The sequence below is a fragment of the Capra hircus genome, chromosome 10 (assembly GCF_001704415.2).
Source record: "Capra hircus breed San Clemente chromosome 10, ASM170441v1, whole genome shotgun sequence".
NCBI lineage: Eukaryota > Metazoa > Chordata > Mammalia > Artiodactyla > Bovidae > Capra > Capra hircus.
Window position 1 is genome coordinate 92438478 of NC_030817.1, and position 12545 is coordinate 92451022.

The 12545-nt window shown below is 49.6% G+C and overlaps 1 protein-coding gene across 1 annotated transcript; it reads left to right on the forward strand.

Annotated features, from left to right (window-relative positions):
• On the forward strand, nt 2223-11858 carry OTP (orthopedia homeobox). Its single transcript, XM_018053816.1, has 3 exons — nt 2223-2427; nt 3751-4160; nt 9792-11858. The coding sequence occupies exons 1-3, from the start codon at nt 2391-2393 to the stop codon at nt 10320-10322; spliced, it is 978 nt and encodes a 325-aa protein (XP_017909305.1). The 5' UTR covers nt 2223-2390; the 3' UTR covers nt 10323-11858.

Sequence of the window (12545 nt, forward strand, 5' to 3'; positions counted from 1 at the left end):
CTCTGCCCCGTGTCCCGATCTTGGCCACCCCCGAGCCCCACCAAGGTGGGCACAAACCCCTCCCAGTCCCCGGGGACGTGCGGCCAGGTGCGCGTTCGGAAGCCGGGTCCAGGGAGCTCGTCGCCGGGTTCCGGGCCGCTAGCCTCCCTCTTAGGGCGCGCGCCAGGCTCCGTGGCTTCTAAATTTGGCGTTTCGTTGGGGAAGAGAAAGGTTTTATAGGAAGGACTCTGCTTTAGGTCTAGGTATTCGCCTCCCAAGCAAAGCTTTTCTCGAAAGGGCTTTAGGCAAAAGGCGAACACCCTCGCGGCCCCTAATCGCGCCGCCGCCGCTCGGGCTCCGCCAAGCCGCTGCCCGTGGTCCCGGCGCCCCAGTCCCGTTTAGGCCGCTTTGGCAGCAGCTTCCGCGACGACCTCGGAAGCTCGGCCCAGCCCGGAGCTTCCGGAGAAGTGATCTCCGCTGCTCGGAAGGAACCGATGTGGCTGAGGCCCGACACTCCAACTTGTGTGTGGATGTGTGCGCGCGCGCACGTGTGTGTGTGCATGGGAGGAGTGGAATTGGCTGCAGGAGAGAAGAGGAAGCAAAACTGCCCCAGAGTTCGCCTTGCAGCCTCCTTTGTCTACTTGCTCGGTCCCTGTCACACACATAGCTAAGGACACAAACGCGCGCAAGCGCAAGTGCGGGCACACACACACACACACACACACACACACAATTCCTCTTGCATCTGCTCTCAGGCAGCATTTCCAATGTTTTGTGTAAGTCAATTGGACGGCGAACAAAAAAAGCCATTTGCTCGGTATTATTTAAAACAGACTTCATAGGGCCACCCTTTTGTGGAAGCTTTATTTGCACTAAATGAATAATCTTAATTGCATCGCTCTCGAATTAAAAATCAATGTTAATCAAGTTGAGAGTAGTAAATATCAGTTTTCATTGTGCCTGGGAAGAGGGCATTTTTCTTGTGTTGCAAATAAAAATACAAGTCAAATAACTTTAAAAGGGCATTATGTTCTGCTACAAATACAATTGAAACGGATTGTTTAGGAGCAGATCAGAAACGGTACAGAATTTTGCACTTAATTTCCTCAGTTATCATTTACAATAAGAACCTCTGGTCTTGACAGCCAAGTCTAAACAGTAGTAAATTAGTACAAATTTATACTGATTTTACTCTAATAATAGTAATAAAAGCTTATAGATTTGGCACTAATTACATAAATGCCTAATGATCTTGAAAATTACTCTGGTTAGAAATATATTACTAATCTAAACTTTGTTGTTGGCTGGCTCTGAAAAATCAGAACATTAGAAATGGTTCGCTTCACTTGTGCAAAGCACTTTAAATTGTTCAAGTAGTTTAACATATTCGAGAGGAAAATAAAGAGCATTTAATTTTATTTACAGCCTAAAGCGGAGTTGGGAGACGTACTGAACTTAGAAACTTTGACCGAAGGAGCAGGTTGTGGGCCAGGATGCCTGCGTGGGCTGGCTGAGAAGCTGGAGCCGGGCGTAGGAGGTGCAAAGTGCAAAAAAGACACCATGCTCGGGTCCACGAAGTAGACCTCGGGACCTGGAAGCAGCGGAGGGCGGGGCGGGGCGGGGGTGGAGGAGGGAGTCGGGTACTGTTGTGCGCTCTAGCCATGCCCGGAAAATGGGATCCTGTAGGCCCGCGGTCCCAGCCAGGGCGTCTGGACAGTAGGCGCAGGCCTGCTGGGCGGCCGCGAAGTCTAGGCGCGATCTGGAGGGCGCGGTGCCTTGTGCTGCGGACTGTCAGCCCTGCGCCAGCAGCAGGCCACTGTTGCCCAGCGCGCAGGCCAGGGCTACTCCCGGGTCACCAAGGGGTTATGCCCTATTCTGTCCCCTGCCCTACCTCTGCCCCCGGGAAGATCCTAGCGCAGAGACACAGAGCTGCGCCTTGGGAGCGACCTGGGCGGGACCAGAAGGAAAGGTGTGCCTGGAGAAACTCTCAGGGAAAAACTACCGTAGGTCGGGCCCAGAAGCCCAGAGCGAGGCCGAGGCGGCCGCCGCTGCTTTAGCAGCTGCTCGGGGCTAGCGCAGCCCGGGCTGCCGCCGCCGCCTCCTCGGGCGGGCGCGGGCGGGCGGGCGGGCGGAGTGGGGGACTCTCCGGGCGCTGACATTTGCAGGCTGCCCTCCTGATTGGTCCCCTCGCCGAGCTGCTCACGGGTTCATTCAACTGTTAAGCACCTCCCCGTCTCTCTAAAGGACATTATAATGCAAGAAGCCCCCTTTTTAACCACAAACCGAATTTTCTTTCATTTAGGTGATCTATATATATCTATATCGTATAGCTTATAGCTTATATCTATTTTAAATAACTTAAAGCCGCTAAAATTTGGGGGGGAACAGCTTTCGCCCTGGAGCGGTGCGCGATGCTGTCTCACGCCGACCTCCTGGACGCCAGGCTAGGTGAGTGCGCGCCTCTCGCCCGGGCAACCAGGAGAAGCCCGGGCAGGAAATTGTCAATTTGTTCCTTATTTTACCTTAATGTGCCCTAAATGGACTAATTTCTTTAAAAGTAATTGTGCTGCATTAAAGTTTAATTTAATTTAACGTCGTCTTTAAAAAAAAATCTATGGAATATGTAGATCCAAAGGAGTTGGGTGATGTTGTTACTTTTTGTTTTTCTTATTTTTTCACTTCCTCCCTCCCCCTTATTATGTTTCTTTTTTTTTTTTTTTTGAAGGGGGCGATCTACCCCTGATAATTTGTTTGGAGGCGTGTGTTTTTTTTTCCCCCTCTCTTTTCCCCTCCTGTTTGCCTTAATTTCAGATTTCTTTCTTCTCTTTTTCCCCCTCTGTCTCTTTCCCCATACCTCTTTCTGCTCCTCGTTTAAGTATGGTTGAATTTGCAAAACTCAGTCTTGAAGGAGAAGCCACTGCAATAGAAGCAATTTACTTAGTGTACTTACTGAGAAAGGAGAAAAGCCGGATTCATCCTCGCAGGCATCCGGCCTGCAAAGGGAGTCGGCATTGCCAATCAATGGCTGAGAGGAATGAACCTTTTATATCTCCGGAAAGAAAAGTTGAATTCTCTAAAGTTTGATTCACTGTTATGTCTAGAGACTTTACTTGAGTTTTCTTAAAGATGTCTGGGTTACCGGGCTCTGGGTTTCCGGTTTGGGAATCTTTGGTGATGGATGTGACTCCATTTTCCAAACACTTTCTCTGATTTGAGGGGGAGGCGGAGCTGATTTGGTTTGATTTCGGGGAGTGGAAAGCTTGGAAACTTACTCATTTTCCGAAAGGGAGAGGGAATCGGCTGAGGGTCGGAGGTAGAGTTCTCAGGCTGCCTAAGCGCAGGTGGGGCAGCAAGGGAGAAAATTGTTTAATTTTCTTTCTTTCTTTTCTTCCCACCTCCCCTCACCCCCTGCTCGGTTCTAGGATAAGCTCTGGAGTTCCTAGAACGCCGAGGGGGTACGGTTCATGAAAGGGTCTCCGAGGCATGTTTCATTGCCGGGACTAGGAATGTTTCATTGTGGGAGAGACGAAAGCATGTGTTGTTTACTAAGGGACCCCGCTGCGGAGAGAAGGGAAAAGGCCGGGAGACGGTCTTTCAACCTGGCAGTCCAGATCCTGGGGCCCCAGGCTGAGCACCCCTGGAGATTGCTTCGTAGGGCGACCGTGGGCGCAGAGGGAGCCGAGCACGGGGCTGGAAAAGGACCACGCGGGGCGTACAGTCCCTTCTGGAATGGCCAGGGCAGTAGTGACCGCCATCCCCTTGCCTCCTCAGGTATGAAAGATGCCGCCGAGCTTCTGGGCCACCGGGAGGCGGTGAAGTGTAGGCTGGGCGTAGGGGGCTCTGACCCCGGGGGCCATCCGGGGGACCTAGCGCCCAACTCCGACCCAGTCGAGGGAGCCACTCTGCTGCCCGGGGAGGACATCACCACAGTGGGCTCTACGCCGGCCTCACTGGCGGTGAGCGCAAAGGACCCGGACAAGCAGCCGGGGCCCCAGGGCGGCCCGAACCCCAGCCAAGCCGGTCAGCAGCAGGGCCAACAGAAGCAAAAGCGCCATCGGACGCGCTTCACCCCTGCTCAGCTCAATGAACTGGAGAGGAGCTTCGCCAAGACTCACTACCCCGACATCTTCATGCGCGAGGAGCTGGCACTTCGTATCGGGCTGACCGAGTCCCGAGTGCAGGTACGCTGGGCTTGGGCGCCAGGGAAGACAAGGAGGGGGTGGGAGGAATTAGGCAAAGGAAGCAGGGTCTTTCCTTCCCTTACAGGGATCCTGGGCTAAGCTTTCCTGGGTGAAGTTAGCTCCTCTGCCCGCGAACTGGCCCCATCGATGGGCAGACAGTGCCCCCATCTCCTGCCAGTATAACCGCATTTCCCCAGAAACTCCTCCAGATCGAAGCTGGCGTCATTCGATTGTTAGGTCTCTTCCTTCCTCCCGAGAAGGAAATCTCCGGGTCTCCCACCTTCCGTGTCTCCTAGGCGGCTAACCCCCGCCGGCAATTCCACTCCAGCTCCCGTTATAGACAAGTATTTCATTACCCCCTAATGAGTTTGGGTCGTGTCTGGATAAATGGGAGAATGCATCATACAATACAGAAAACACGACAAAGGAGAAAATAAGGCGAAGTAGGCGCCTTTCAGAAAAGATCCACACCTGCGTTTTCCTGCATATCACACTCCTGCCGCGCTCAGGCAGAATACCCTCTAGCTTCGATGCTTATAAAGGCTTCGAATCTGGTGGCCTACCAATGCGCTGGGGGCAGCTGGAGCTATCCCCCACAGCCTATGAGTCCTGGTTTCCCCTAAAGTAACTTGGGCAGTGTGTGTGGGGTGGTGGCGGTGGGGGGGATAAGGGCTTTCTGGCATAGCTACCTGATTTGAAGAAAGGACATTTAGGTCAGAAAAGATTGACCAGTAGTAAGCAAAATCATTACTGATCCCTTGTTCTCGTCCAACCACCCTACAAGTTGTAAATTATATATAACTTACAAACCACACCTGTAACTTTTCTGAAAATTGGGGTATAAAAGTATAAGTCCAATGAATCTCAGGTTTTTTCCACTTTTTAGAAGAATGAAAACATTATATCAAATGTTTTATGGATAGGTGCTGGAGGTGAAAATTCCAAGAGGGGCGGTTAGGCTTGAGCTATCCAGGGTGCTGAAAACCTTTCCAGCCTGTCCTCGACAGGCTCTTTTCTATTCCTTATTCTGTGTCAATCTCAGCTCTAGCTGGTATCAAAAATTTTAAAGATCTCCGTTTTACAAATTTTAAACATCAAAGTTTAAAGGTCTCAGTTACTTTACATTTGATCTAAAAGTTAAAAGTGTTCATAATCACAGTGTTGAATTTTTCTGTTTTCATTTAGCATTTTAAAGACTGTCTAACCTTCTGTTTTAAACAGAAAATAAATGTCACTGGGGACTTAAGGTGGTCAAGTTAATAAAGGGTATAACACACTATATTAACATTTTTACTCAGTGTAAATCTGGTGGTTTCTTTAGTGAACTCTGGAAGCCCTGAACCATGGGCCATTGAAATTAAGCATCAGAGCCACATTAATTGCATTGTACAGATGTACATTATTAATGCTCTTAAGCTTTTTTTAAACCTTGCTCCTCTTTTAAATCTGAAATTGAGTTCATACCTTAACAGAAATATACAATTTCAATATTTTCATTACTGTTAATGATAATACTGGCTTGTTAAAATCCTGTCAGTTCAAAATTCATAAATTTTTTTCACTCAAGAGAAACATAATAATTTTTAAGGACTAAAATGCTATTGCTTAACCTAGGCTTACTAGTAATTAGTTTGAATTAAAATAGAACTTAGAATCACAAATAAAATATAACTGGACAACTGACTTTATGAAAAAAGAAAAGGAGGTCTATTAAACTTTATTAGGTCTTCCAAAGGTTAATGGTAGTGATTCTTTTAATATAAAAAGTTATAAATGAAATAAAGCACAAACTATGTAATAGAAACAGTTATTTTTAACAAGTACACAAAAGAATAATCAAAAGGATAAAGACAGAGTACTTTAATTCTTCTAGCATAATGTTCAACCAAAGATAATAGCTTGATGCTGCTGATAGGAAAAATTTAATAGAATGGTAATTTCAATATTTTTAAAAATAATGTTCCATAGTTTAAAAAGTAATCAGATCAATATAACCTTCTTAATTAACATTTCAAAATGATTAACATTATGTAATGTAATGCAAAAATAATTTATGTAAAATGTATTTACTTTGCAATTCACTGTATCTTTGCTCCTTGACCAAATTCAAATTAAGTAGTAATTGGTTTATGTTCTTATATGATGAGTACTTCATAGTTTTCTTTATAGTTAACAGATTACCACAAATTCTTTTCAGTATGTGGGCCACTGCACTGATTAAAAAAGATCTAAACATTTAATTTATTGCAATTGTATGTTTTTAAAGATACTTTTTGATTCTAGACTAAATGACCCAATATACTTATTTTTATCTATATCTGCCATATATCATCCTTTTAAGTATTTATTAAAGCACCTCTACTCACATGGAGGCCAATTCCATGTCTGATATCACTCCTCTTTTCTGGCTAGTGTAATAAAACCATTCCTTTTATAGCATGCCATTATTAGAAACCAATTTCAGAATTATTTATAACCTGGAATGGCTTATTAAGCAGCAATGCGAGAATCATGCAAATTACGCGATCAAATGCAATATAATAAGCATAATCATTAGTCTCTAGCACGGATTAATTAACTTTCAATATTTTATTTACATAAAAACCAAATCAGTGAAATAACTTCTGCACAGTCAGGCTTGCCTTTCAATATTTTATACGAACAAAAATAATGTGCTGTAATTCCATTGACCGTGTCCCCCAGAATGGCCCTGTCACCTGCCACATCTTAATAGGGGGACAAGCCGAGAGTATTTTCTAGTTTTCTAATGGAATGAGAAATTGCATTTTCTTCCTCTCCCAGCACTATTAAAGTGTAATGAATTCGGCCCAGAGTTCACGGCTGGCTGATCGAAATGAACCTGAGATCTAGGCTTTAATACAGCTCCCCAGATTTCCTCCCAAATCTTCACATTAATCATTTGCTGGATTCCAATGAGATCTTCATAAAGCGTTTGCTTTGAGGGGGGGAGAAAGTAATATTCTCTCTTTCTCCCCTCTTTCTCTATTTCTGAGCCATTTATAGGTGGGGAATTAAATGGGCTATATATTTTAAAATACATTTACAGTATGTCTATATTACTGTAACAGCAGATATCATGAAAGTGGATTTTTAAATTCCAACCTCCATTAGATTCTCACTGTTGTATTAAGCATCTTCTGAGAAGAGCTGCATTTCAAACTGAGTACAAAGTTGGCTGTGGCTGCGGTTAATATATTTCCTGGAGTTGTCATCTGTGCATTCTCAAAATCTCCCTTAGGTTTTACCTGCATTTTAATCCGTCATGCTCTAGTTTTCAAGTGGAAACATTCACATTTTAAAAACATATGCATCATAGCTTGGAACGGAGGTGCTCAGACCCCATGCAGATTTTTTCCCCCCAATCCCAGTAAGCCATGAAACATAAAAAATTTTGTAGCCATCATTTGACTACTAACCCTCAAACATAATTGAGCACAATTTTTCGATTATTTCTACAATATTTAGTTCTTCAACAGCTGTTCTTTTCCGCTTGTGCCTGAGATTCAGAAATCTTTCTGGCAGGCATATTTTCTACTGAGATTCTTCTGGGCAATTCCTCCCCTCTTTCTTCTGTTTCTTTCCCCACTCTCCACACCATGCCCACCGCAAACAGTCAGACATTTCAGAAGTCACTGACATTTGCAGGGTGCTGGGAACCGGTCTTTAATCTATAGATACCTTTCAAAATATGTCTGGGTGCAGAATGTGAGGTATGGGGACCATTTTGGTCACAGACACCATCCTGTCTAGGGCTCCACCTGGTCCAGCCTAGGATGGATAATGCAAAGTGACCTGTGGCAGTCGGTCTCCTCGAGGTGCTTTCCTGGGCTCCCGTGGGTTACTCTCCACTAACAGCTCAATCCTCGGCCTGCTGCCGCACTGATCCCAGTCTCTATCTAGGGCCCTGCTGCCTCGTTTAATCCACTGTGCCACTAGCTCAAGGGGCTTCAACAGGGGAAGGACCCTGCATCTTCACCCAATCTGGACACTCCAGTAGGCAAAGACATGGAAGCTGAGGTAGAAACCAGAAAGAGAGGACGTGGTGGGTGATGATGCATGGCAGAAAAGCCAGGGCCAGCCCAAAGGCTGAAAATGCTGGATTGCAGGGCTGTTCATGTTGGTAATGGAGAGTGTAGCTCCACTTGCTTGGGTGTGTAAACTGGTTTACTGGGAAAGGGGGTCAGGTACTCCCATACTTGTGATCCTTTAGTTTGCAGAATAAACACTAAAGCGTTGGGATTAAGGCATGGCCTTACAGTGGTCAAGTTGCATTGACCAAACTAAATTATGAGAAAATTCAATCAGTACCTAAGCTGTGTCCCACATCATTTATATTTATGCATAGTAAACCTCCAGCTGACTATGTGTTGAACTGTAAGCCTGCCAAATGGACAGTCTGGCTTAAAAAAATATCAAATTTAAACATGGGGTGAGGGGAAGTTTTCTTGGTCAGGCAGTTTACTTGATGTATTATGGGAAGAACCTTTCCTTCCCCTGTGGTAGTGAATTTGACATTGACAGGCAAATTTGTCTTACAAAGTCTGAACTTCCAGGGTCCACTGTTAAGAAAAAACTAATAGGAAGATTATTTTCATTTGGAGTATATTTTATCAAGCACATCTCCTTTAAAAAGACATCTGGGTCTGTCTGAGCAAAATTAAATTTGATTCATAGATAGTGTGAGCTTTAAACTTGACTTCCTTTGGTTTGTAGTAGTCAGAAAATTTGCTTTTATAGATGAAATTTATAGATGAAATGAGGTGGGGTGAGGGTGGGGTTGAGGGAACTGGAGGCCTTGTTATTTGGGATCCTCAGTAAATTCTTGGAAATAATAGATTTGAAAGCCCTGAGGCTTAGGGCTCTAGCAGCAGGTTCCAGCACACCTGCACAACCCAGATAAAGGTACCCTTAGAGGGGCTTGAGCCGGAGGCACGGACTTGTGGCAGTAGTACCAGTCGCTACGAATCAGAAGTCACTGTGGTGACCCAAATTACACCGTAGCTCAGTGGCGCTTGCTTTGCCACATGGATCACTATGTTAAGCTCTCCGAGGCTCCGTCATCCATGGCGTTAGGGGTTTTCTTTTGTCTTTCGATTTTGAAACCGGCTTTGTCATCCACAGCTCTTCATCAATTTCCAAATTTCCAGCATTTCTGAAAATTCTATACCCCATCATTGTTAATGGCACGCTATTAGGCCACACGGGTATACATGTTTATCTTCATTTGTACACCTGTGGGTCCAGGTTTGACAACATGCCTGCCTGCAGACCAGTGCGTCTCAGCGGCTCGCAGAATGTGCCGGCGCGCAGGGGCGTGGTGAATACTGCGTGTGGTGTCCGTCTGCACCGCGTGTAAGTGCTCCCGGCACGGTCACTCAGGACTCCTGGAGTTGGCGCCCGGTGGAGACCCGGGGCGCCGGTTGCCTAGGGCTGGTGGAGAACCAGGGTCCCCGGCTGCGTGTGGGGGCGCGCCGGGCCGATGGCACGTGTTCGGCCTGGGGCCGAGGGGGTGGACCCGCTGCGGGTTTCTCGGGCTCGGGCCGCCGACGCTCCTGGCCGGCCCGCGGGCTAACAGCGCCCTGTGTGTCTCCCCACCCCCGTCCACTCCAGGTCTGGTTCCAGAACCGGCGCGCTAAGTGGAAGAAGCGCAAGAAGACCACCAACGTGTTCCGCGCGCCGGGCACGCTGCTGCCCACGCCAGGCCTGCCCCAGTTCCCGTCGGCTGCCGCCGCCGCCGCCGCCGCCATGGGCGACAGCCTGTGCTCTTTCCATGCCAACGACACCCGCTGGGCGGCGGCCGCCATGCCGGGCGTGTCGCAGCTGCCGCTGCCGCCGGCGCTGGGCAGGCAGCAAGCCATGGCGCAGTCGCTGTCCCAGTGCAGCCTGGCGGCCGGGCCGCCGCCCAACTCCATGGGCCTGTCCAACAGCTTGGCGGGCTCCAATGGCGCGGGGCTGCAGTCGCACCTCTACCAGCCCGCCTTCCCCGGCATGGTGCCCGCCTCCCTCCCCGGCCCCAGCAACGTCTCCGGCTCGCCCCAGCTCTGCAGCTCCCCGGACAGCAGCGACGTGTGGCGGGGCACGAGCATCGCCTCCCTCCGCCGCAAGGCGCTAGAGCACACAGTCTCCATGAGCTTCACTTAATGCCGCCGCGCCCGGCCCGCTCCGCCCCCGGCACCGCCCCCCGGTCCGCCCCGAGGCCCCGGCGGCGCGCCCCCGGGCCCCCCGCTCCCTGTCCCGGCCCTCGCCCGGGCGCCCTGCCCCGCTCTCCCGCCGCGGCCCCAGCCCCGGCGCCCTGCTCCCTCCCCGCCCGGCCTCCACCACGTCTCGTCCGGCCCTTCCTTCCCTCCGTCCTCCTCTCTCCCGGGCTGACCCCAAGCCTCGGCCCGCGAGGCCTCCCTCCCGCCTGATTCCGCTCCCCGCGCCCTCCCCGCCGCGCCCCACCCGCCTCACCTGGCCCCTCCCTCCGCCCAGTCCGAGCGTCCGGCCCCGCGCCTCCCCGCGCCCCGCCGCCTCCCGGCTCGCACTCGCCGTGCTCGCGCCCTCCGCCTGGCCTTCCGACTGGCGGCATTCCCACCCACAACTTCCCCACGACGCCTGCGGCCCCCTCGCCCCGCGCCTCGCCCCCGGTCCCTTCTTGCCCCGCTCCTCACGGCCCCCCCTCCCGCGCCCTGCCGAAAGCATCCTTCCCGCCATTTTACTTAGCAGGGAGTAGACTCAGGATCTGAAATCAGACACCAATGGACTGGTTTGTGGGCAGAAACACACACACACCCGCACTCTCGCTCACTTTCAGACACTACACACGCGCGCGCGCACACTCATACACAGTGCACCTAGGTGACACACGGACGTGTTCAAGGGACAGCACAATGTTAGGATTTTTGTCTAAAAGGAGGACAAGCATCTAACCGCCTCATCTGAGGGCCTAACTGATTACAATTTGATTTATCCCTGTATTCTTGCACCGATCTCCTTTCTTTTTTCTCCCACTATCCGTTCCTTGCCTTGTCCATCCAGTCACATACCTGCAGCCGTGTACTGGCTTGCAAGAGAACGTTTTTGTTTCATCTTACTTTTATTTTCTTAAGTACAACTATGTGAGTGTTTTGAGGGAAGGCTTCTCAGGAGGAACATGTCAGTGGATTGGGTGGCTGGAGTAGACTAAAGCAGTCATGTGATGAAGAGGTGATCTTACCCATTTTGATAAATGTGTTTATGAGAAAGAGTAAAAGAAACATGTAAGAAAATTTTCCTTTTGTAAAAGCAAAAGCCACGTCTTTTTTTCTGGATCCTTCAGGACTGGGGTTTGTTTGCTTCCTGTTTTCCGTTTCTCTCTCCTCGCGCTGCTCTGTGCCCTTGGTTGTTTTGTGGTCGTCCAGTCGTTCCTCGTGCCCCTCGGCCACTGCCCTGGCCCCTGCCGGCTGCCGAAGGGTGCACTCAGGCATCTACAACCCTGCAACTTTGTACAGAGAAACGCAATCAGCTCTTTCTGCATGTGCTGGTCAAATCCAAACCCAGAGAACAGAAGCGCTTTCGAAGAATGAACAAACATGTGAAATAGGATGTTTTGTGTAGATAAAGCATTCTTGTTACATACTGGTCAATTTGTGATATGTTTTAACTTATTGTCTGTGCTTATTTATGGAATTTGGTTTTCTTAATAAATGTTTGAGCTAATATAAAGCATATTATTTGACTTTTCCGAACAAGTTTATATCAAGTTAAATGTAAATGGATAAAATAAAATCATTTTCAGTATGTGATATGGAGAATGATGGGTTTTGGTGTGAGTCTGAATGACAGAAGGGTCTCGTGGGGGTAAGGGAAGAGAACTTTTCAAAGAGGTTCTCGGTTGGTGCCCAGTTGGCGGGATTCCCGCGTCTGAGACTCGTCTGCCCTTCGGTGGGCCTGGGTTCAGTTCCTAATTCGCACCGCACAGTGGGCAGGACCCACGGATACAGCGTCCCCGCCGGCAGGCCTAGCCTGCAGTCCCCGGGTACGCAGGCCGGAAGTGAGAAGCCGCGCGGCGATCGCCTCACGCGAGCTCGAGGCCTCGCGAGGCTTCAGGTCGACCCCTGCCTCTGAGCCCGAGATGGGCCTCCGGGCGCAGCTGCCGGCACTTAACACAGAGCAGTCGATAAGCTGCTCGCGTGAACGGTCTCTACCCGACAAAGCAGCGGACGGGAGCCCTCGTCGTCGGGCTGCGTCTGGAAGGACCACGGTGACGGAAGCGTGGAGAGCTCCGGAGCTCTGCCTTCTGGCGTCTGCCCCAAGGTATCCGGTGGACTAGAGAGGCCCGGGGCTCCTCCCCTGGGGCCTAGCCTCGAGGCCGCCCGAAGGAGGCGGCCGGTCCCCTCCGTGTCG